Source organism: Tachyglossus aculeatus, chromosome 4, assembly GCF_015852505.1.
Source record: "Tachyglossus aculeatus isolate mTacAcu1 chromosome 4, mTacAcu1.pri, whole genome shotgun sequence".
In the NCBI taxonomy this organism is placed as follows: domain Eukaryota; kingdom Metazoa; phylum Chordata; class Mammalia; order Monotremata; family Tachyglossidae; genus Tachyglossus; species Tachyglossus aculeatus.
In genome coordinates, this window is record NC_052069.1 from 83740122 (window position 1) to 83766872 (window position 26751).

The 26751-nt window shown below is 43.9% G+C and overlaps 1 protein-coding gene across 1 annotated transcript in view; it reads left to right on the forward strand.

Annotated features, from left to right (window-relative positions):
- Nucleotides 1–7920, forward strand: part of FBXO43 (F-box protein 43) — a 31975-nt gene extending 24055 nt beyond the window's left edge. The window contains exons 4-5 of the mRNA XM_038745773.1: nucleotides 4101–4298; nucleotides 7465–7920. Of these exons, the coding sequence (XP_038601701.1) occupies nucleotides 4101–4298; nucleotides 7465–7713 (447 nt within the window). The 3' untranslated portion in view covers nucleotides 7714–7920. The remainder of the gene's footprint in view (nucleotides 1–4100; nucleotides 4299–7464) is intronic.
- Nucleotides 7921–26751: the final 18831 nt, after the last annotated feature.

The window sequence follows — 26751 nt, forward strand, 5'->3', positions numbered from 1 at the left end:
ATCAGAGAGAAGGCTGATGCAGTAATCCAGTCGGGATAAGATAAGAGATTGAACCAGCAAGGTAGCGGTATGGATGGAGGAAAGGGCGGATCTTGGCGATGTTGTGGCGGTGAGACAGGCGGGTTTAGGTGACAGATTGGATGTGAGGGGTGAACGAGAAAGCAGAGTCAAGGACGACACCAAGGTTGCGAGCTTGTGAGATGGGAAGGATGGTAGTGCTGTCAACAGTGATGGCAAAGTCAGGGAGAGGGCAGGGTTTGGGAGGGAAGATAAGGAGTTCAGTCTTGGACATATTGAGTTTTAGATGGTGGGCAGACATCCAGATGAAGATGTCCTGAAGGCAGGAGGAGACCTGAGCCTGAAGGGAGGGAGAGAGAGAGAGCAGGGGCAGAGATGTAGATTTGGGTGTCATCAGTGTAGAGATGATAGTTGAAGCCGTGGGAGCGGATGAGTTCACCAAGGGAGTGAGTAGATAGAGAACAGAAGGGGACCAAGAACTGACCCTTGAGGAACCTCTACAGTAAGGGGATGGGAGGGAGAGGAGGAGCCCGCAAAGGAGACTGAGAATGAATGGCTGGAGAGATGAGAACCAGGAGAGGACAGAGTCTGTGAAGCCAAGGTTGGATAGCGTGTTGAGGAGAAGGGGTGGTTCACAGTGTCGAAGGCAGCTGAGAGGTCGAGGAGGATTAGAATAGAGTAGGAGCCATTGGATTTGACAAGAAGGAGGTCATTGGTGACCTTTGAGAGGGCAGTTTCGGTGGAGTGTAGGGGACGGAAGCCAGATTGGAGGGGGTCGAGGAGAGAGAGAGACCACCAGCTATGTGGCGGACCAGGAAAAGGAACAGCATGAATACCTAAGGGCTTAGGGGGTGCAGACATGCTGAAGGGATATAGAGACAGAAGGATATACGGTAAGGAGATGATAATTGGGGATGGCCTCCTAGGGGAGATGTGATTTGAGAAGGGCTTTGACAATGGGGAGAACTGTGGGTCTGTCCAATGCCAAGGGAGAAGGGGCTTCAGGCAGGAGGGTAGGCATATGAGCCTGTTGTTGGGTAGGGATTGTCTCTGTTGCTGAATTGTACTTTCCAAGCACTTAGTACAGTGCTTTGCACGCAGTAAGCGCTCAATAAATACGATTGAATGAATGAGAATGAGGCAGCTTGGCCTAGTGGAAAGAGCACCGGCCTGGGACTCAGAGGACCTGGTTCTAAAATCCTGGCTCTGCCAGTTACCTGCTGAGTAACGTTGGGCAAGGCACGTCACTGCTCTGTGCCTCAGTTTCCTCAATTGTAAAATGGGGATTAAATACCTCTTCTCCCTTCCACCAAGATTCTAAGATTGTGAGACTCATGTGGAACCCGGACTGTGTCTAACCTGATTAGCTTGTATCTACCCCCCAGTACTTAAAATGGTGCTTGACACCTAGTAAGCACCTAACAAATGCCATACTAATACTAAAGTATGTTGACTTAGGTGGGCTTGAGAACAATGAAGTGTGAAAGCTAGGGTGCAGTTGGTGAGAGAGGGGTAAGTATAAAAGACAGGGCGGATCAAGTGCCTTGATGATGTGGAGTCTGTGCTCAGTATTGAGAGGAATGGGCAACTGAGTAAGGGGGAGATGTGCACAAAAAAATTCTTTAGAAAAATGATCTGGACCACAGAGTGATATATGGACTGAAGATGTTGAAGTAGGGCAATCAGCAAGGAGACTGAATCAAGCTGGGACATTAATCTGGGCTGGTTTGAGTGGCGAGGAAGGAAAGGATTCTGGAAATTTTGTGGAGGAAGGACACATAGGATTTGGCAAAAGATTGAATGTGGAGGATGAAAGACAGGGAGGAATCTGAGAGAAGGCCAAGGCTATGGGCTTCTAGACTGTGAGCCCACTGTTGGGTAGGGACTGTCTCTATATGTTGCCGACTTGTACTTCCCAAGTGCTTAGTACAGTGCTCTGCACACAGTAAGCTCTCAATAAATACGATTGATTGATTGTTTGGGCTTGACAGCCAGGAAGGGATGTTGGTGTTATCAACTGTGATGGGGAAGTTTGGTCTTCAGTGTATCCTTTTATACACTTGATTTATACCATATTTTCCAAACACGGTTAGGAGTTTATCATTTCCTTTTTATGGTATTTGTCAAGCGATTACTGTGTGCCAGGCACTGTACTAAGTGCTGGGGTAGTTACAAGATAATCAGGTTGGACACAGTCCCTGTCCTACACAGGGCTCACAGTCTTAATCCCCGTTTTACAGATGAGAAAACTGAGGCCCAGAGAAGTGAAGTGACTTACCCAAGGTCACAAAGCAGACAAGTGGCAGAGCTGGGATTAGGAGCCAGGCCTTTCTGACTCTTAGGCCCATTCTCTATCCACTATGCCACCCTGCTTCTCACTCCTTGCTTCGAATCTAACAATTTCTCCCCACATAAAACAGAAACTCCTAACCATGAGTCTCAGGGTATTCCACTCCCTCTTAGCAATCTGCTTTCTTTGAATTTCTTCCAGTTGGCACCCTTTACTTTCAATGTACATCCCTTCCCACCTTCAAAGAGTCATGCCTCAGAGGCATTCCCTCATTTATCTCCATGTCCCCACCCCCATGTTACCCCGGGCCTACTGTATATCTTTATTTAATGTTGATTATCATTTGCATCTCTGCTCCATGTGAGGATCACCCAAGTTAGTCCCACACTTACAGGTAATAACTGGTATTTATTATTAATAATAATAATAATAATAATAATAATGGCATTTATTATGCACTTACTATGTGCAAAGCACCGTTCTAAGCGCTGGGAAGGTTACAAGATGATCAAGTTGTCCCACGGGGGGCTCACAGAGCATGGGCTTTGGAGTCAGAGGTCATGAGTTTTAGACTGTGAGCCCACTGTTGGGTAGGGACTGTCTCTATGTGTTGCCAATTTGTACTTCCCAAGCGCTTAGTACAGTGCTCTGCACATAGTAAGCGCTCAATAAATACGATTGATTGATTGATTGATTGATGAGTTCAAATCCTGGCTCTGCCAATTGTCAGCTGTGTGACTTTGGACAAGGGTGGGGGGCAATAACTACTGTTCAGCACTTAGAACAGTGCTTTGCACATAGTAATAGCTTAATAAATGCCATTATTATTATTATTATTATTAAGTAGGCTAAATATAGTTGTCAGGGTGGGATAAGTGCTTCAATTAACATAGTAGCAGTCTGGATGGAGGGGACAGGGTAGATTTTAATGATGTTGTGAAGATAGAAATCAACAGGTTTTGGGGACAGATTGAGTATGTGGCTTGAGAGGAGGGAAATCAGTCGAGGATAACACCAAGATTATGGGCTTGTGAGACAGGGAGGATGGTGGTGCTGTCTATAGTGATGGGAAAGTCACGGGGAGGATAGTTTGGTTGGGAAGACGGGTTCCTTTTGTATCTTGTTAGTATCTTACAGATACTGTCAGGTCTCTGGGCTTTCTTAAGCGGTTCTGAGGGCTATTTCAGCCGGGAGAAAGCTGAGGATATTCCACATTCTTATGTCTTTCCCTACTGAAGATTTGTCAATTTGGGTCCTCATCTCTCCTCTGTTAGATTGTAAGCTCCTCTTTAACTTCTATTTTAAACGCCTACTGCAGCGATCCGATTGCCTCCAGGTGCTCAGCAAATGCTGTTGATGATGAAAATAATAATATAATAATAATGATGACATTTGTTAAGCGCTTACTATGTGCAAAGCACTGTTCTAAGCGCTGGGGGGGATACAGGGTGATCAGGTTGTCCCACGTGGGGCTCACAGTCTTAATCCCCATTTTACAGATGAGGGAACGGAGGCACATGGAAGTGAAGTGACTTGCCTAAAGTCAAATAGCTGACAAGTGGCGGATCCGGGATCAGTTCCCTCCTCTGTAAAATGGGGGTTAAGACTGTGAGCCCCCCGTGGGACAACCTGATCACCTCCCCAGCGCTTAGAACAGTGCTTTGCACATAGTAAATGCTTAATAAATGCCATTATTATTATTATTATTATTAGAACCCATGACCTCTGGCTCCCAAGCCCGTGCTCTTTCCAGTGAGCCACGATAGTCTCTCGTTCCATTTTCTCACGCCAGTGTCACAGACCGCGCGTTGAAGATGCGACCACAAGGCTTGCTGCTTTAAATCGATCCGCTCTAAGACCTGTCCAGATTCAAGCTAGAACACCGTTCACTTGCCAAGAGATTCCACCGGTGACTGGGCAGGTGAATTTAACGTCCTCGGGGGGCAGCTCGACGCCTCAGATGACGAGCAGGCAAGAAGAATACGTTAAAGTGAGTATCCACCGCCCGTTTTGAGATCGGCTAAGGCGGACTTCTAGCCTTACCACTTTTAGGTTGTTTTGGGAACGTCCGGGAAAACCTAAAGATGAACAGTGGCCCGCTGAGCTTTGCACAGCCTCCCTCCCAGCCCCACAACACTTATGTATAGATCTGGGGCTTCAAGGCTGTCCATCCATCACCTCACCCCCTCCTGCCTCACCTCCCTTCTCTCCTTCTCCAGCCCAGCCCGCACCCTCCGCTCCTCTGCCGCCGCTCACCTCCTCACCGGGCCTCGTTCTCGTTTCTCCCGCCATCGACCCCCAGCCCACGTCCTCCCCCTGACCTGGAATGCCCTCCCTCTGCCCATCCGCCAAGCTAGCTCTCTTCCTTCAAAGCCCTACTGAGAGCTCACCTCCTCCAGGAGACCTTCCCAGACCGAGCCCCCTCCTTCCTCTCCTCATTCATTCATTCATTGAATCGTATTTATTAAGCACTTACTGTGTGCAGAGCACTGTACTAAGCGCTTGGGAAGTACAGGTTGGCAACATATAGAGACAGTCCCTACCCAACAGTGGGCTCACAGTCTAGAAGGGTATCCCCCCGGCCCTACCTCCTTCCCCTCCCCGCAGCACCTGTATATACGTTTGTACAGATTTATTACTCTTTTTATTTTACTTGCACGTATTTACTATTCTATTTATTTTGCTAATGATGTGCATCCAGCTTTATTTCTATTTGTTTTGACGTTTTTGACACCTGTCCACATGTTTTGTTTTGTTGTCTGTCTCCCCCTTCTAGACTGTGAGCCCGGTCTAGACTGTGAGCCCGTTGTTGGGTTGGGACCGTCTCTATATGTTGCCAGTTTGTACTTTCCAAGCGCTTAGTACAGTGCTCTGCACACAGTAAGAGCTCAATAAATATGAATGAATGAATAATTGATTTATTTTTATTGATGTCTGTCTCCCTGCCTCTAGACTGTGAGCTCGTTGTGGGTAGGGAATGTTTCTGTTTATTGTTGTATTCTACTCTCCCAAGAATTTAGTACAGTGCTCTGCACACAGTAAGCGCTCAATAAATATGAATGAATGAATAACTGATTTATTTGTATTGATGTCTGTCTCCCCGCCTCTAGACTGTGAGCTCGTTGTGGGTAGGGAATGTTACTGTGTATTGTTGTATTATACTCTCCCAAGAACTTAGTACAGTGCTCTGCACACAGTAAGCACTCAATAAATACGATTGAATGAATGAATACACTACAATAATGTACAGGGATGGAGGTCTGTGGCCATGCTTCTGCCTTCCTACAATGGGCCTGTAGTTACTATAGCTGCTGTTGCCTTTTCATCCAATCGTATTTATTGAGCACTTACTGTGTGCAGAGCACTGTACTAAGCGCGTAAGCCGTACCTTCTCTGGAGTGGTCCTGACAGAGACATGACCCAGAAAAGGCCAGTTCATTCATTCATTCATTCATTCATTCATTCAACTGTATTTATTGAGTGCTTACTGTGTGCAAAACACTGTACTAAGCATTTGGGAGAGTACAATATAACACACAGACGGGTGCTCTGCCCACAGTGAGCAAAGCTAGAATTGATTCCATTCCAGTTTGGGCCAAAGCGACAGTGTTGGCCCTGGATGAACCGGCCGGTCGTAAGCTATACCTCTGAGAAGAAACAGAGGAGCAGCGCAGCGTAGTGGATAGAGCACAGGACTGGGAGTCAGAAGGACCTGGGTTCTAATCCTGCCTCTGCCATTTTCATTTATTCATTCATTCATTCAATCGTATTTATTGAGCGCTTACTGTGTGCGGAGCGCTGTACTAAGCGCTTGGGAAGTACAAGTTGGCAACATATAGAGACGGTCCCTACCCAACAGTGGGCTCACAGTCTAGAAGGGGGAGACAGAGAACAAAACATATTAACAAAATAAAATAAATAGAATAAATATGTACAAATAAAATAGAGTAATAACTATGTTCAAACATATATACAGGTGCTGTGGGGAGGAGAAGGAGGTAAGGTGGGGAGGAGGGGGAGAGGACGGAGGGGGCTCAGTCTGGGAAGGCCTCCTATTGTCTGCTGTGTGACCTTGGGTAAGTCACTTCTTTTCTCTGAGCCTCAGTTACCTCATCTGGAAAATGGGGATTAAGAGTGCGAATTCCTCATGTAGGATAGGGACTGTGCCTACAAGATAAGCTTGAATCTACCCCAGAGCTTAGCATAATGCTTGATATGAGCCCACTATTGGGTAGGGACTGTCTCTATATGTTGCCAACTTGTACTTCCCAAGCGCTTAGTACAGTGCTCTGCACACAGTAAGCGCTCAATAAATACGATTGATGATGATGATGACTTCTCATGCTTTTTCTCACCCCTCTTTTCTTCTTCTTCTCCCTTTCATCCCTTTCTCCTTTTTCCTTTCTTCCCTTAATTCCCTTTTTTAAAGTGGTACTTGATAGGTGCTTACTAAGTGCCTTGCACTGTACTAAGCACTGAGGTTTATCCAAGATAGGTTGGACACAGTCCCTGTCCCACAGGGGCTCACAGTCTAAGTCAGAGGGAGGAGGAGTCAATCCCCACATTACAGATGAGGTAACCGAGGCACAGAGAATAATCATCATCATCAATCGTATTTATTGAGCGCTTACTATGTGCAGAGCACTGTACTAAGCGCTTGGGAAGTACAAATTGGCAACATATAGAGGCAGTCCCTACCCAACAGTGGGCTCACAGTCTAAAAGAATAATAATAGAATAATAATAATTATTAGAATAGAATAATAGAATAATAATAATTATGGTATTTATTAAGCACTTACTATGTGCCAGACACTGAACTAAGCGCAGGGGTGAGTACAATGAAATCAGGTTGGACACAATCCCTGTCCTGCACAGGGCTAACAATTTTAAGAAGTGAAGTGACTTGCCCAGGGTCACCCAGCAGACAAACGGTGGCACTGGGATTAGAACCCAGGTCTTCTGACTCCCAGGCATGTGTTCTTTCCACTAGATTATGTTGCTTCCCTCTCTTCTCCCCTTCCTCCTCCTCTCCCTCCCTGTCCTCTTTGACCATAGTCCTCTCCCTCCTAAGGTGACCAGACTTCTGGTCAGTCACCTTAGATAAAAAACGATCCACCAAGCCGAAGATTTAGGGTGTTTTTGCTTTTTCCATAGGTTGCCAGGACGCTTTTAAACGACGAAGCTTTAAAACCCTGCCCAAGGTGTCAGTGCCCGGCAAAGTATCAGCCAGTTAATAAAAGGGGACTGTGTAGCCGAGAAGCCTGTGCTTTTGACTTTTGTGTTTTATGTTTACGCACTTATCACGGGTCAGAGGACTGCCGGGGCCGATCTGGGAGGCGAAGAAATAAAAAGGACGTGCTCCCTGGAAGTGACCAGAGCAGGCACAACTTAAAACGACTCTAAAAGCACCCCTCCCCATCACCCACCTCTTTGCTGCCTTATTTTGTCTTTTACTTCAGACTATTTCGGAAGAATGAGTCAAAAAACGTTCCACTCCTCGCAGCTCACGATCGGCGTCACCTACAGTTGATCGTTCCCTTCGCTGTGTGTTCTGGATGTGTTTCTGAAAGCTGTGAAAATTTATATCTGTTTTCCTGTGTGTCACTTTCAAAATCTTTCTTCTCAATAAAGTGTTTTCAGAGTTGTCTTATATTTATATATGTATGTATTTTAAATTACATCGAATCTGATATATGCAGCATATTAAAACATTTTATTCTTCTTTTATGATTTTATAATTTCCCAAATGAGAACTGAGTTTTTGGAAAGGGCTTGCTTACAGATTTAGCAAGTAAATACTGGATTAACGTGACACGTTATAAATAGTACTGTTGTTTGTCGAGGAATATTATTACTGCTATACCCAACTTTGAAACTACCTGTAAAAAGTATGAAAATATCCTTTATATTTATTTTTAAAAGAAAAACATCACCTGTGAGGTGCATGTTTTTGCTCATCCTTTTAATGCTTTTTATTAAAAAAATCTCTTGAACTTGATATCCTGTGGTGATTTCCCTTCTTAAATAATCTATCGAGTATTTATAGCCAGAATGCGTTGGATAAGATGAAGAGTTCCATTTATATAGCAACAATCAAGGAAATGTTAGTAAATTTATTGCAGAGACAGAAATGGGGCACTTAATCTATTAAAACCGGGAGGATGTAAAGCAATTTCAGGATTATTTTCCAGGGAAGACAAACCTATAATTGTAAGAAGATGGTAAGCATCATCATTCTGGTGCATTTTAGTGGGGTGGAAACTTTGTAGGGTGAATTATCATAGTACAATGTTGAAGTCTACATTTGGCTTTACATTTCAACTCATTGGTGACATTCCTTTGATAATAATAATAATAATGGCATTTGTTAAACACTTACTCTGTGCAAAGCACTGTTCTAAGCGCTGGTGGGGGGGATACAAGGTGATCAGGCTGTCCCACGTGGGGCTCACAGTCTTAATCCCCATTTTACAGATGAGGTAACTGAGGCTCAGAGAAGCTAAGTGACTTGCCCAAGGTCACACAGCAGACACGTGGCGGAGCCGGGCGGAGCAACTTCTAAATATGAAATTAAAGCCTCCAAGAAATTAGTTATTCAATCCAAACACTGCCTACTTTAGAGTGCTTTCATTGCTTATACTGAAAATTACAAAACGCTTTTTCTGCCACTCCAAGGACACACTTTCCACTGCATCAGTTTTGCAATTTTTAATTTCCCTTCAGCCTGTCCGTCCTTTGCCATTGCTGCACTAGTTGGTCTTATGCCCTGGGGGGTCCTATAATTGATAATTATTATAATTGCGGCATGTGTTGGCATTTACTGTGTGTCCAGGACTGGTTCCCACCTCCTTTTTTCTCTTTCCCCTCTCCAGTGGGGATCAATCAGTGGTATTTATGGAGTGCTAACTGTGTGCAGAGCACTGTGCTTAGCGGTTGGGAGAGTACAATATAACAGAGTTGGTAGACGTATTCCCTGCCCGTAATAAGATTACAGTCCAGAGGGGTGGAGGAATGGGATCAGTCCAATAGATATTAGAGAAGGAGAGTGGGAAATCAATCAAGCAATCAATCATTTTTATTGAGCATCTACTCTGTGCAGAGCAATGTACCAAGTACTTGGAAGAATGCAATAGAGATCATTCAATTGTATTTATTGAGCGCTTACTGTGTGCAGAGCACTGTACTAAGCGCTTGGGAAGTACAAGTTGGCAACATATAGAGACGGCCCCTACCCAACAACGGGCTCACAGTCTAGAAGGGCGAGACAGAGAACAAAACAAAAAGTGGACAGGTGTCAAGTCACCAGAATAAATAAAAATAAGGCTAGATACACATTAACAAAATAAATAGAATATTAAATATGTACAAGTAAAATAGAGTAGTAAATCTGTACAAACGTATGTACAGGTGCTGTGGGGAGGGGAAGGAGGTAGGACGGGGGGATGGGGAGGAGGAGAGGAAAAAGGGGGCTCAGTATGGGAAGGCCTCCTGGAGGAGGTGAGCTCTTAAGGATAATAATAATGACATTTAATAATTTATAATTATGGCATTAATTAAGTGCTTACTATGTGCAGAATGCTGTATAATAATAATGGCATTTATTAAGCGCTTGCTATGTGCAAAGCGCTGTTCTAAGTGCTGGGGAGGTTACAAGGTGATCAGGTTGTCCCCCCGGGCGGCTCACAGTCTTATCCCCATTTTACAGATGAGGTCACTGAGGCCCAGAGAAGTGAAGTGACTCGCCCAAAGTCACACAGCTGACAATTGGTGGAGCCGGGATTTGAACCCCTGACCTCTGACTCCAAAGCCCGGGCTCTTTGCTCTGAGCTACGCTGCTTCTCCGGCAGCGTATCCAGTGCTTCGAACAGTGCTTTGCACATAGTGTTTAATAAATGCTATCATTATTATTATTGTTATTAAGTAGCAGAGAAGTTCCCTGTCCATAATGAGATTACAGTATAGAGACGAACTTACAGTCTAGATAGTATATCAGTGCTACAGGAGGTTATAAATATTTAGGTGTTTAGGTGGCACGGAAATGCTAAAGTAGCAGTTGGGTTATAAACTGGGAAGATTGAGAATTGAGGTTTTAGACTGTGAGCCCACTGTTGGGTAGGGACTGTCTCTATACGTTGCCAATTTGTACTTCCCAAGCGCTTAGTACAGTGCTCTGCACATAGTAAGCGCTCAATAAATACGATCGATGATGATGATTGAGAATACTTGGGGAAGCACCTCAGCGGAGATGCGATTTCAGAAGAGCTTGGAAAATGAAGAGAGTTTTGTTCTGTCAGATTTGAAAGGGGATCGGGGGTCCAGGGGATGTTTCAGGCAGAAGGGGAAACATCCATAATTGATTTACATTAATGTCTGTATCCCCCTCTGGACTGTAAGCTCACTGTGGGCAGGGAATGTGTCAACCAACCCTGTTATATTGTACTTTCCCAAGCACCTAGTACAGTGAGCACTCGATAAAGCTAATTACCCTAATTCTAATCAGCACTTAGAACAGTGCTTTGCACATAGTAACCGCTTAATAAATGCCATTATTATTATTATTAATTGATTGAAGGGGGGGCAATAGCAAGTAGGAAAGACAAGAGCAATCAATCAATGTTATTTAGTAAATGAGTTCATTCATTCATTCAGTCGTATTTATTGAGCGCTTACTTTATGCCCCTTCCTTCCTCTCCCCCTCGTCCCCCTCTCCATCCCCGCCATCTTACCTCCTTCCCTTCCCCACAGCACCTGTATATATGTATATATGTTTGTACAGATTTATTACTCTATTTATTTTACTTGTACATATCTATTCTATTTATTTTATTTTGTTAGTATGTTTGGTTTTGTCTCCCCCTTTTAGACTGTGAGCCCACTGTTGGGTAGGGACTGTATATGTTGCCAACTTGTACTTCCCAAGCGATTAGTACAGTGCTCTGCACACAGTAAGCGCTCCATAAATATGATTGATGATGATGATGATATCTATTCTATTTATTTTATTTTGTTAGTACGTTTGGTTTTGTTCTCTGTCTCCCCCTTCTAGACTGTGAGCCCACTGTTGGGTAGGGACCGTCTCTATATGTTGGCAACTTGTACTTCCCAAGCGCCTAGTACAGTGCTCTGCACACAGTTAGCGCTCAATAAATACGATTGATTGATTGATTCTGCAGAGCACTGTACTAAGCGCTTGGAAAGTCCAATTTGGCAACAGATGAGACAGTCCCTACCCAACAACGGGCAGAGCACTGTGCTAAGCGCTTGGGAGAGTACACTATAACATAATTAGCAGACCCGTTCCCTGTCCATAACAAGCTTCCAGTCTAGCTTCCTGTATATATGTATATATGGTTGTACATATTTATTACTCTATTTATTTATTTATTTATTTATTTTACTTGTACATTTCTATCCTATTTATTTAATTTTGTTGGTATGTTTGGTTCTGTTCTCTGTCTCCCCCTTTTAGACTGTGAGCCCACTGTTGGGTAGGGACTGTCTCTATGTGTTGCCAATTTGTACTTCCCAAGCGCTTAGTACAGTGCTCTGCACATAGTAAGCGCTCAATAAATACGATTGATTGATTGATTGATAGAGGGGCATCAAGTTATCCTGAGCGGAAAAAAGAGTAGGAGCTGGGGTGTAGTGGAAAAAGAGAGTGGATAAGTAGGAGGGAAGAGAATCTAGCCATTCAATCGTATTTATCGAGTGCTTACTGTGTGCAGAGCACTGTACTAAGCGCTTAACCTATTGACCCGAGGGGATGTAGGTTTAGGGCAGAGAAGATGGATGAGGGATTTTATTTTTAATTGCAGATTTATTGACATCTGGCAACGACAGGGAGTTTGCCAGTGTGCCATGCAAGCCAAGCTAAAGTTGAAAGCCGAACTGTTGGCAATAATTTCATCAGTATTTTGTACTGGAGCTCCTGTCACAGTCAAACGGTTCTAGTCACCTGTGAATGAAAGTAATATGGCAGAAATACCATAAAATATTCGGTAGAAATGTGCATATGGTAGAAATACCATACAATGCATAAATAATAATAATAATGGCATTTATTAAGTGCTTACTATGTGCAAAGCACTGTTCTAAGCGCCGGGGAGGTTACAAGGTGATCAGGTTGGCCCACGGGGAGACTCACAGCCTTCATCTTCCAGACTGTGAGCCCACTGTTGGGTAGGGACCGTCTCTATATGTTGCCAACTTGGACTTCCCAAGCGCTTAGTACAGTGCTCTGCACACAGTAAGCGCTCAATAAATACGATTGAATGAATGAATGCGTGGACATGATTGCTGATCGTAGAGAAGCAGCGTGGCTCAGTGGAAAGAGCCCGGGCTTTGGAGTCAGAGGTCATGGGTTTGAATCCCGGCTCTGCCAATTGTCAGCTGTGTGACTTTGGGCAAGTCACTTCACCTCTCTGGGCCTCGGTGCCCTCATCTGTAAAGTGGGGATGAAGACTGTGAGCCCCCTCTGGGACAACCTGATCACTTTGTAACCTCCCCAGCGCTTAGAACAGTGCTTTGCACAAAGTAAGCGCTTCATAAATGCCATTATTATTATTATAATTATAAAAATAATAACTGTGGTATTTAAGCACTCACAATGTGCCAGGCGCTGTACTAAGCGGTGGGATGGATACAAGCAAATCGGGCTGGACACGGTCCCTATCCCAACGTGGAGTTCGCAGTCTCAATCCCCATTTGACAGATGAGGTAACTGAGGCACACAGCGGGGAAGGGACTTGCCCAAGGTCACACACAGCAGACAAGTGGTGGAGCAGGATTAGAACTCATGTCCTTCTGAATCCCAGGCCCGTGCTCTAGCCACTACGTCATATGATCACGTATACCCAAACACTAATAAATCGCACCTTCTGAAGTGTCATACTTGTACATATCTATTCTATTTATTTTATTTTGTTAGTATGTTTGGTTTTGTTCTCTGTCTCCCCCTTTTAGACTGTGAGCCCACTGCTGGGTAGGGACTGTCTCTCTATGTGGCCAACTTGTACTTCCCAAGCGCTTAGTACAGTGCTCCGCACATAGTAAGCGCTCAATAAATACGATTGATTGATCTTTTAGCCTTGTTAGAATTTCTCCTTTTTGTTCAGGAATTTCTCCTTTTTGTTCAGAAATGTTGATGCCACTAGATGGAACCAGAGATTCATTTTCCATTAGCATCCAATTATTTCGTGTTTGTAAAATTATTTCATCATAATCTTCAAAATAAAGCCCGAAACTTCCCGTCTTTGATATTTATGCTACTCTTTACAGATAGACTGAATGTGTCTAGTGAGTTTTCAAGATCCATGTAGGAAGGATTAGAATAAGGGTAGGGACCATCTCTATATGTTGCCAACTTATACTTCCCAAGCGCTTAGTACAGTGCTCTGCACACAGTAAGCGCTCAATAAATACGATTGAATGAATGAATGAATAAGTTAAATGAGAATTCCTACCACATATTCCTTTAATTAGAGCTCAAAACTCCAAGTCCTCAGGTCAAGACTGTGAGCCCACTGTTGGGTAGGGACCGTCTCTATATGTTGCCAACTTGTACTTCCCAAGCGCTTAGTACAGAGCTCTGCACACAGTAAGTGCTCAATAAATACGATTGAATGAATGAATAAGTTAAATGAGAATTCCTACCACATATTCCTTTAATTAGAGCTCAAAACTCCAAGTCCTCAGGTCAAGACTGTGAGCCCACTGTTGGGTAGGGACCGTCTCTATATGTTGCCAACTTGTACTTCCCAGGGGCTTAGTCCAGTGCTCTGCACACAGTAAGCGCTCAATAAATACGATTGATTGATTGAGTGATTGATTGCTGACAAACACAATTTTTTAGCTTACAAGAAGGAACAGCACAGGGTCAGATACTAGTGTGGTTCAGTGGAAAGATCCCGGGCTTGGGAGTCGGAGGTCATGGGTTCTAATCCCGGCACCGCCACTTGTCAGCTGTGTGACTTCAGGCAAGTCACTTAACTTTTCTGTGCCTCAGTTACCACTTCTGTAAAATGGGGATTAAGACTGTGAGCCCCATGTGGGACAACCTGATTACCTTGTATCCCCCCCAGTACTTTGAACAGTGCTTGGCACATTATATGTGCTTAACAAATACAATGATTATTATTGTTATTATTGTTATTAAATAAAGCATTTGGCCTTAGGTCACTAGGACCATCATTAAAACCTTGGCCAAATAACACTGGGTTCTTGGCCCTGTGGAAGTCAAGATAATGATGATGAGAATGATCAATCAATCAATCAATCAATCATATTTATTGAGCACTTACTATGTGCAGAGCACTGTACTAAGCGCTTGGGAAGTACAAATTGGCAACATATAGAGACAGTCCCTACCCAACAGTGGGCTCACAGTCTAAAAGGGGGAGACAGAGAACAAAACCAAACATACTAACAAAATAAAATAGGATAGATATGTACAAGTAAAATAAACAAATAAATAGAGTAATAAATATGTACAAATATATACACATATATACAGGTGCTGTGGGGAAGGGAAGAATGATAATAATAATAATTCAGCATTTACTATGTGTCAAGCACTATATTAAGCCCTGGGGTAGATACAAGATAATCAGGTCCTACGTGGGCCTCACAGACTGTGTAGGAAATGAAAATTTCAACCTTCCAGTCTTACTGGTAGCCCTTTAAATTTTAGTTGATCAAATCAAAAACTTTTGGGATCAAATCAAGGATAATATATGCTTTTAAGCGATTTGATGATTCTCAGAAAACTATTTTGGAGGAGTGTTAGGAGGGTAATAAATAATGCCAAAAAAGTTTTAATTACATGTTGAAATTTTAAGCTGAGGCTGCAAATCTCTCTCTCTCACTTTCTACAATATTGCCATTTTCTTTTTGATCCATTATGAATCTCCTCTCTCCCTATTTTCCCCAAGTTGCAGTCTCCAAGTTCCAAAAAAGAATAGTTTTCCACAATTGTGATCTTTTAGAATATGTTTTTAGAAAATTTGTTATACCCATTGGTATATTCTCTCCTGGCACTTAGTAAGGCCTTAATAAATATTATTACTCTTAGTAGCAGTTAATTATATTTTAAAATGGAATCCCCAGGAAGGAAAGAGAGGTGTTGGTGGCCCAACTTATTTGGATACCATTCTTAAATAAAATGGTATTTTCACTGTTTGTTTAAGGATTATTTAGAAATAAATCACTTTAGCCTGCAGAGGTAAGATATTTCACATTCACTCTTGGTGACTGAGGTGAATAAATGATAGTGAAATTATCTGACATGAGTACGACTGTTTATTTTCAGTGCCCGAGGAAAGTGCAAAGATAATCATTGGCTAGAAATATGTACACTTTACAGTTTGCAAATGTGAAATTTGCCCATAGGGTAGTGGTGAAATATAACTTTTATTTTATTTTATTAGCTTGGACAAAGTTAGTGATGTTAGAAGGCTTAGGGAGAGTTTAGATGAGTTAATAAATGTTAGATCCTGGACTGGTGATTGGGCAAGGGAGGGATGGTTAATAATATAATATAATAATAATATAATATAGTTACAATAATTATTATTATAGTTGAGGATAGTTAAGGGATTTTTGGAAGGTTGGTTCTTAATTGTCAGGGCAGGTGGGCAACCATTATGCAATAGTAAATATAAATAGTAAATATCTTTGGAGATAGATTTAAACTGGTCTGATCAGTATAGCATGCATGATACCCTTAGAAAATGATCAGAGAAGCAGTGTGACTCAGTGGAAAGAACCCGGGCTTTGGAGTCAGAGGTCATGGGTTCAAATCCTGGCTCTGCCAATTGTCAGCTGTGTGACTTTGGGCAAGTCACTTAACTTCTCTGTGCCTCAGTTACCTCAACTGTAAAATGGGGATTAATACTGTGAGCCACCTGTGGGACAACCTGATCACCTTGTAACCTCTCCAGCGCTTAGAGCAGTGCCTGGCACATAGTAAGCGCTTAATAAATGCCATCATTATTATTATTATTATTATCAAGTTGAATCAACTTGAAGGAAACAGTCTATAAAATAAATTATGCATCATTGTTCCTACTGGTTGCAAACGATTGGGAACAAATGCACTTGTATTTGCACCCTTTATTCACCCCTCCCTCAGCCCCCCAGCACTTCAGTAATATATCTGTAATTTATTTATTTATAGTAATGTCTTTCGCCACCTTTAGACTGAAAGCTTGTTGTGGGTAGAGAATGTGCCCACGAGCTCTGTTACACTGTACTCTCCCAAACACTTAGTACAGTGCTGTGCACACAATAAGTGCTCAATAAATACGATCGATTGATTAAATGTCACTGGATGTGGCTAAGCTGAAAAATTCACATGTCCAATATATTATCTTTCATTACTAACTTCAGTGGTATAATTTAAATCCAACTAACTAGTTTCATTAACTAGTTTCCACCAAAAGCCTACTCAATACTAATGATGGCATTTATTTAGCGCTTACTATGTGCAAAACACTGCTCTAAGCACTGGGGAGGTTACAAGGTGATCATGTTGTCCCACGGGGGGCTCACAGTCTTAATCCCCATTTTACAGATGAGGGAACTGAGGCACAGAGAAGTTAAGTGACTTGCCCAAAGTCACACAGCTGACAATTGGCGGAGGCGGGATTTGAATCCATGACCTCTGATTCCAAAGCCCGTGCTCTTTTCCAATGAGCCATGCTGCTTCTCTAATACTACAGGCTATAGTCTAATACTAGACTATAAACTTATAATGGCAGGGAATGTGTCCATTATAATATTACATTGCCTTCTCCAGAGGAGGGAAGATAGAGAAAGTGAGGGCTTCCTCAGGGAAGGCTTGTTGGAGGAGATGGGATTTTAGGATTTTGGGAGCGGGGAGCGTCGTGGACTATCAGATATGAAGGGGGAAGGACTTCTCCACTTAGAAGAACCCAAAACTTAGAATGTAAGACAGATGCACTATTAGCTGTAGGAGAGCGCTCTATTGCCGGATGCTTGACGATCTTTGAAAAACTCCAGTTTTTGTAAATCTGTGTTTGGTTAGAAAGTTATGTCTCCTTATTTTTCTTTTCAGCCATCTCTCCGTCAAAAGCCAGTAGGAAAATCCTGCCAGTACTCTTGAAATGATAGCGATGCAACAAATGGAATCACCGGCCACAGCTCCGCAGAATGAGTGCAAATGGGACAGTGTATATAAATCAGAATAGTATTTCATCCAAGAAATTACCTTTTCTTGACTCTTCTAATCTAGTTCACCTAGTCCCCAGTGACATCATTAATTTTCTTCATTTATTTGGGAGTATTCTTATTATTATCCTCAATTTTTATCAATATTTGTGTGTATTCAATTACTGAATAGAAAATAAAAAGTACCTTGACTCCCGCAATTTTCCCTGCTGCATCTTTGGCTGTGCTATTCCACCTCAGGCAGTCTCCTGTGATCCTTCTCAACTCACAGTTTAAAAACTGACAGAGATCTAGGAAAGTGTTCCCCAAAATAGTTTGTTTTACTTCAGACCAGGCTCAGCAGCAGCAAACTGAGGTGTAGGCTTTAACTCTGTGGTGCAAAAACCAGTAGACAATTAGCCAAAAAAAAAATTATACAAAATAATAATAATAATAATAATAATGGCATTTATTAAGCGCTTACTATGTGCAAAGCACTGTTCTAAGCGCTGAAAAGAATGGGCTGATAAAGTTGGGATAAGACAAGTACCTGAGTCACAGTGGCCACTGTTTGGATGGAGAGGAAAGGGTGGGCTCCCAAAATATTGTGGAGGAACACCAGCAAGATTTGCCAACAGACTGAATGTGAAGGTTGAAAATGAGGGAGGAGATAAGAAATCTAATGGCTAGAGAAGCAGCGTGGCTCAGTGGAAAGAGCCTGGGCTTGGGAGTTAGAGGTCATGGGTTCAAATCCTAATTCTGCCACATCTGCTGTGTGACCTTGGGCTAGTCACTTAATTTCTCTGATCCTCAGTTACCTCATCTGTAAAATGGGGATTAAGATTGTGAGCCCCATGTGGGACAACCTGATCACCTTGTATTCCCCCCACCGCTTAGAACAGTGCTTTGCACATGGTAAGCGCTTAACAAATGCCATCATTATTATAAGGTTGTAGGCTTCAGAGACAAATGGCGGGGAGGATGTTGATATCATAAATTGTGATGGAAAAGTTAGGTGAAAGGGAGAATCTGGGAGGAAAGATGAGTTCAGTTTTGGACAAATTGAACTTGAAGTGCCAGTGGGTTTCCTATGTAGAGATTTCCTGGAGGCAGGAGGAAATGGGAGAGGGAGGGAGATCCAGGCTAGCGAGGTAGATTTGGGGGTCCTCTGCATTAGAGGTGATAGCTGAAGCCATGGAGTGGATGACCTCCTCAAGGGAGTGAGTGGCGAGTGAGAATCAATCAATCAATGAAATTTATTGGGCTCTTATTGTGTGCAGAGCACTGTACTAAGTGTTTGGGAAAGTACCATATAATAGAATTGGTAGACGTGTTCCATGACCACGGAGTTTACAGTCTAGAGGGAAGGGGACTCAGGAAAGAAACTTGAGGAATAACAACTGCTTGGGAGTGGAAGGCAGAAGAAGGACCAGGGAAACAGACCGAAGAATATGCCCAAACGGTAAAAGGAAAACAAGAAAACCGGGAAAGAACTGGGTCAATAGGGCCAAGGTTTGATAGTGGTCCACAATGTCAGATGCAGCCAAGGGATTGAGGAGGGTTAGAATAAAGTCAGATTTGGCAACAAGTAGGTCACTGATTCATTAATTAATTCATTCAATCGTATTTACTGTGTCCAGAGCACTGTACTAAGCACTTGGGAAGTACAAGTTGGGAACATATAGAGACAGTCCCTATCCAACAGCGGGCTCACAGTCTAGAAGGAGGAGACAGACAAAACAAAACATGTAGACAGGTGTCAGAATCGTCAGAACAAATAGAAGTAAAGCTATATGCACATCATTAACAAAATAAATAGAATAGCAAACAGGTACAAGTAAAATAAATAGAGTAATAAATCTGTACAAATATATACAAGTGCTGTGGGGAGGGGAAGGAGGTAGGGCGGGGGGGACGGGGAGAAGGAGAGGAAAAAGGGGGCTCAGTCTGGGAAGGCCTCCTGGAGGCAGTGAACTCTCAGTAGGGCTTTGAAAGGAGGAAGAGAGTTAGCTTGGTGAATATGTGGAGGGAGGGCATTCCAGGCCAGGGGAAGGATGTGGGCCAGGGGTCAACGGCGGGACAGGCGAGAACGAGGAGGTTAGCGGTGGCAGAGCAGTGGAGGGTGTGGGCTAGGCTGGAGAAGGAGAGAAGGAAGGCGAAGTAGGAGGGGGTGAGGTGATGGAGAGCCGTGATCAATCAATCAATCAATCATATTTATTGAGCACTTACTGTGTGCAGAGCACTGTACTAAGTGCTTGGAAAGTACAAGTTGGCAACACATAGAGATGGTCCCTACCCAACAGTGGGCTCACCGTCTAGGAGGGGGAGACAGAGAACAAAATAAAACATATTAACAAAATGAAATAAATAAAATAGATATGTACAAGTAAAATAGAGTAATAAATACGTACAAACATATATACACATGATCTTAGGGAGGGCTGTCTCAGTAAAGAGGAAGAAAACCGGATTGGAGGTCAAGTGGGATAAGAAGCTTGGAGTAAAAGTTTACATTAATGTAAAAACTCTTTGATAAAAGCTGCCAGAGGTGTCTGAATAGGGAGTCAGTTCCTCTAACGCTAACCTTCTCACTGATCCTCGATTTCGTCTATCTTGACACTGACCCCTAGCCCATGTCCTGCCTTTGTCCTGGAACACCCTCCCTCCTCATATCTGACAGACAATTACTCTCTCTCACTTGAAAGCTTTATTGAAGGCACATCAAGGCCCTGCTGAGAGCTCACCTCCTCCAGGAGGCCTTCCCAGACTGAGCCCCTTCCTTCCTCTCCCCCTCGCCCCCCTCTCCATCCCCCACATCTTACCTCCTTCCCTTCCCCACAGCACCTGTATATATGGATATATGTTTGTACATATTTATTACTCTATTTATTTATTTATTTTACTTGTACATATCTATTCTATTAATTTTATCTTGTTAGTGTGTTTGGTTTTGTTCTCTGCCTCCCCCTTTTAGACTGTGAGCCCACTGTTGGGTAGGGACTGTCTCTATATGTTGCCAATTTGTACTTCCCAAGAGCTTAGTACAGTGCTCTGCACATAGTAAGCGCTCAATAAATACGATTGATGATGATGATGATGACATCTCCTCCAGGAGGCCCTCTCTGACTAAGCCCTCCTTTCCTCTTCTCCCACTCTCTGCTACGGTACCCTGACTTGCTCCTTTTCTTCATCCCCCCTTCTCAGCCCCACAACACTTACGCCCAGATAGATCAGTAATTTATTTACTGATTTATTTATAGTAATGTCTGTCTACCCTCCAAGCAGTAAGCTCATTGTGGGCAGGGAATATGTCTGCTTATTGTTGCATTGTACTCTAAGTGCTTAGTACAGTGCTCTTCACGCAGTAAGCGCTCAATAAATACGATTGAATCTGAAACCAAGAGGCTTCAAGGCCCTTGTTTAAGGGTTCCCAGTGTCTCACGGAGAGTTTTCAGTACCCTACCAGTCTCAGCTATAGGATGGAAAGTCAATCAGAGGCCTATGAGAAGCAGCGTGGCTCAGTGGAAAGAGCATGGGCTTTGAAGTCAGAGGCCATGGGTTCAAATCCCGGCTCTGCCAATTCATTCATTCACTCATTCAATCGTATTTATTGAGTGCTTACTGTGTGCAGAGCACTGTACTAAGTGCTTGGGAAGGACAAGTTGGAAACATATAGAGACGGTCCCTACCCAACAGCGGGCTCACAGTCTACAACGGGGAGACAGACAACAAAACAAAACATATTAACAAAATAAAATAAATAGAATAAATATGTACAAGTAAAATAAATAGAGTAATAAATATGTACAAACATATATATATATATATATATATATGTATATACAGGTGCTGTGAAGAGGGGAAGGAGGTAAGGCGGGGGGATGGTGAGAGATTGTCAGCTGTGTGACTTTGGGCAAGTCACTTAACTTCTCTGTGTCTCAGTTACCTCAACTGTAAAATGGGGATTAAGACTGTGAGCCCCACGTGGGACAACCTGATCACCTTGTAACCTCCCCAGAGCTTAGAACAGTGCTTTGCACATAGTAAGCACTTAATAAATGCCATCATTATTGTAATTATTACCCATTCCATTCCTAGCTCAGGCAGTGGCTAGCGAATGGATGGCAATCACTACAAATCAAAACTCCTTTGTGCTGGGCAGCAGCATCATGAGACAGAGTCGAAGGCTGAGGTTCAAGTTGACTGCGCAGAAGGAGGCAATGATAAACCATTTTCATAATTTTACCAAGAAAACTCTGTGAATCCACTCCCAGAACGATCGCAGATGGAGAGCGGGGCGTCCTTGGAGAGATGTGTCCGTGGTGTTGCTATGGGTTGGAAATGACTTGACGTCATAGGATAACACAAGTGTCTCAAGTAATGGTAGTAGTTAATTATATCTTTTGTGTGCCCAGTGAGGGTATAATGTTGCATACTAAGGGCTTGGCACTGTGACCAACCATGTGGTGGGTGATTAATTCAATCGTATTTATTGAGTGCTTACTACGTGCAGAGCACTGTACTAAGCACTTGGGAAGTACAAGTCGGCAACATATGATGAGCCTGGAGGCTAAAAGGTCTCCCCCTTCTCGACTGTGAGCCCACTGTTGGGTAGGGACTGTCTCTATATGTTGCCAACTTGTACTTCCCAAGCGCATAGTACAGTGCTCTGCACTCAGTAAGCGCTCAATAAATACGATTGATTGATTGATTGATTGAAGGGAAAATTAGTTCAGTTGGGAGTAATCACCTGCACCTTCTGCTGGAGTAGGAAGGAGGAGGAGAAAAAGGAAGAAGTTTGGGGAAACTGGAGAGAGTTAGGTGTTTCTCTGGTGTAGTGTGGGTACGTCTCACAAGTACCCCCTCTTTTCCTCAGTTGTTTTCCCAAACCCACTGCGGTGCTTCCCACCAGCTCATTTGGTGTCTTGGCCACATCAGGGCCTTGTCTTATTGAAGAGAAGTGGCGTGACCTGGGATACAGCCCGGGCCTGCGAGTCCTAAGGTCATGGGTTCTAATCCGGGCTCCGCCACATGTCTGCTGTGTGACATTGGGCGAGTCATTTCACTTCTCCGGGCCTCAGTTCCTCCATCTGTAAAACTGAGATTGAGGCTGTGAGCCCCATGAGGGACAGGGACTGCATCCCTGTATATATGTATATATGTTTGTACATATTTATTTACTCTATTTATTTTACTTGTACATATCTATTCTATTTATTTTATTTTGTTAACATGTTTTGTTTTGTGGTCTGTCTCCCCCTTCTAGACTGTGAGCCCACTGTTGGTTAGGGACTGTCTCTATATGTTGCCAACTTGTACTTCCCAAGCGCTTAGTACAGTGCTCTGCACACAGTAAGTGCTCAATAAATACGATTGATTGATCCAACCCGATCTTCCGGTCTCCACCACAGCGCTTAGTACAGTGCCTGGCGCACAGTAAGGGCTTAACAAGTTCCAGAATTGGTATTATTAGTCCAGTGTCATGCACACAGTAAGCTCTCAATAAATACGAGTGAATGAATGAATGAAGAGGAGGGGCAGGGGAACGATGCCCCCCCTGACCCTGTCACAAGGCTCCAGAGCATCAGGGCACTTGGGTGGGCATCACAATAAGGTGCTTTGGGGTGGGGGCTTCTCTCTCTACCGGGGCCTCCTCCGGGGAGTCCTCCAGGGTTTTGTCACTTCGTGCTCCCATCCCGCACTATAGTAGGCCGGCGGAGGAGAGCCCCGACCCAACCCGCACTATAGCCAGGGAGGAGGAGGCCTGTCATTCATTCATTCAATCGTATTTATTGAGCACTTACTGTGTGCAGAGCACTGGACTAAGCGCTTGGGAAGTACAGATAGGCAACAGATAGAGACGGTCCCTACCCAACAACGGGCTCACAGTCTAGAAGAGGGAGACAGACAAAAAAACAAGTAGACAGGTGTCAATACTATCAGAATAAAAAGAATTAGAAATATATTCAAGCTCAGACACTATTCATTCAATCATACCACACTGTGGAAATTCTGAAGTGATACTATTTTATTGCTGAAATTACCGAATGAACTTCTTTAGCATCATCACCAATCGTATTTATTGAGCACTTACTGTGTGCAGAGCACTGTACTAAGCGCTTGGGAAGTACAAGTTGGCAACATATAGAGACAGTCCCTACCCAATAGTGGGCTCACAGTCTAAAAGGGGGAGACAGAGAGCAAAACCAAACATACCAAGAAAATAAAATAAATAGAATAGATATGTACAAGTAAAATAAATAAATAAATAGAGAAATAAATATGTGCAAACATATATACATATATACAGGTGCTGTGGAGAAGGGAAGGAGGTAAGATGGGGGGATGGAGATGGGGACGAGGGGGAGAAGAAGGAAGGGGCTCAGTCAAAATAGGGCAAAATGTCCACAATTCTTACCAAAGAATTCAGAGAAATCTTGAGACAAAATGAGAGCTAGTAAGCTGGAAGTGGAAAACTTGATCATTTCTGATCTTACCAATTACCTTCCTGTTCCAGCTCCATTTACTCATAGAATGATCTTTTTCATTTGACTTTTCTACCTTCGGGGTGCATACATAATATTCATTCATTCATTCAATTGTATTTATTGAGCGCTTACTGTGTGCAGAGCACTGTACTAAGCACTTGGGAAGTACAAGTTGGCAACATATAGAGATGGTCCCTACCCAACAGTGGGCTCACAGTCTAGAAGGGGGAGACAGACAACAAAACATATTAACAAAATTAAATAAATAGAATAAATATGTCCAAATAAAATAGAGTAATAAATACGTACAAACATATATACAGGTGCTGTGGGGAGGGGAAGAAGGTAAGGTGGGGGGGAGGGGGAGAAGGGGAAGTAGGGGGCTCATAAAAGCCAGGCTACAGGGAACAAGTAACTGTCAGATATTTCAACTACTTGCAGAGACAACTGAGAGTACACTTAAAGGTTTAAGTATTTATTTATCAAGATAAACTTCCATACCAGCAGCATGGTTCAGAGGAAAGAGCACAGGCTTGGAAGTCAGAGGTCATGGGTCCTAATCCCGGCTCCACCACTTGTCAGCTGGGTGACTTTGGGCAAGTCACTTCACTTCTCTGGGCCTCAGTTCCCTCGTCTAGGAAATGGGGATGAAGACTGTGAGCCCCATGTGGGACAACCTGATGACCTTGTATCCCCCCAGCGCTTAGAACGGGGCTTGGCACATAGGAAGTGCTTATTAAATGCCATCATTATTATTCAATTCGACAGTTCCAGAAATAGGTCCTTCTGTCTGTCCTGCCCAATAGCCGGGTGGGGAGGGGGGAGCGGCAAGTCTATCTATCTAATAATAACAATAATAATAACGCTGTTTGTTAAGGACTTACTATGTGCCAAGCACTGGTCTAAGCACTGGGAGAGATACAAGGTCATCAGGCTGTCCCACGTGGAGCTCACAGGCTTCATCCCCATTTTCCAGATGAGGTCACTGAGGTCCAGAGACGCGAAGTGACTTGCCCAAGGTCACACAACTGACAAGCGGTGGAGCCGGGAGCAAAGCAGGGTGGCTCAGTGATGATAATGATGGCATTTGTTAAGCGCTTACTATGAGTCAAGCACTATTCCAAGCGTTGGGGGGGACATGAGGTGACTAGGTTGTCCCACGTGGGGCTCACAGTCTTCATCCCCATTTTACAGGTGAGGTCACTGAGGCCCAGGGAAGTGAATGGACTCTGCCAAAGGCACACAGCTGACAATTGGCAGAGCCGTAATTAGAACCTCTGACTCCCAACCAAACTCGTGCTCTTTCCATTAAACCACACTGCTTCTCTGTACTTCTCAGAGGAAAGAGCCCGGGCTTGGCAGTCACTTTGTCACCTGATCACCTTGCATAATAATAATAATAATGACATTTATTAAGCGCTTACTATGTGCAAAGCACTGTTCTAAGCGCTGGGGAGGTTACAAGCTGATCAGATTGTCCCACGGGGGAGCTCCCAGTCTTCAACCCCATTTTACAGAGGAGGGAACTGAGGCCCAGAGAATCAATCCATCAATCAAGCATATTTATTGAGCGCTTACTGTGTGCAGAGCACTGTACCAAACGCTTGGGAAGTACAAGTTCGCAACATACAGAGACAGTCCCTACCCAACAGTGGGCTTACAGTCTAAAAGAGAAGTGAAGTGACTTGCCCAAAGTCACCCAGCTGACAGTTGTTGGGGCTGGGATTTGGACCCCTGACTCCAAAGCCCGGGCCCTTTCCACTGAGCCACGCTGCTTCTCCATCTTGTATCTTCCCCCAGCGCTTAGAACAGGGCTTGGCACGTAGTAGGTGCTTAACAAATGCCAACATTCTTCTTCTTACTATTATTATTAAAACCCCTGACCTCTGACTCCCGAACTCGTGCTCTTTCCATTAAGCCACACTGCTTCTCTATACTTCTCAGAGGAAAGAGCCCGGGTTTGGGAGTCACTTTGTCACCTGATCACCTTGTATAATAATAATGATAAAAATAATAATGGCATTTATTAAGCGCTTACACTGTGCAAAACACTGTTCTAAGCGCTGGGGAGGTTACAAGGTGATCAGATTGCCCCACGGGGGGCTCCCAGTCTTCAACCCCATTTTACAGAGGGAATTGAGGCCCAGAGAATCAACCAATCGTATTTATTGAACGCTTACTGTGTGCACAGCACTGTACTAAGCGCTTGGGAAGTACAAGTTGGCAACATACAGAGACAGTCCCTACCCAACAGTGGGCTCACAGTCGAAAAGAGAAGTGACTTGCCCAAAGTCACCCAGCTGACAGTTGGTGGGGCCGGGATTTGGACCCCTGACTCCAAACCCCGGGCCCTTTCCACTGAGCCACGCTGCTTCTCTATCTTGTATCTTCCCCCAGCGCTTAGAACACAGCTTGGCACGTAGTAAGCGCTTAACAAATGCCAACATTCTTCTTCTTACTATTATTATTAAAACCCACGACCTCTGATTCCCAAGCCCGGGGTCTTGGCACTAAGTCCGGGCTCTGCTACAGGGGGGGAGGAGGAGGAGGAGGAGGAAAAAGAGGAGGAGGAAAAAGAGGAAGAGGAAAAAGAGGAAGAGGAGGAAGAGGAGGAAGAGGAAGAGGAGGAGGAGGAGGAGGAGGAGGAGGAGGAAGAAGAGGAGGAGGAGGAGGAAGAAGAGGAGGAGGAGGAGGAAGAAGAGGAGGAGGAGGAGGAAGAAGAGGAGGAGGCCTGTCTGTCCGGCCCCTCCCACCCCTCCATGGCAACCACTGTGCTGGGCATCCCCGC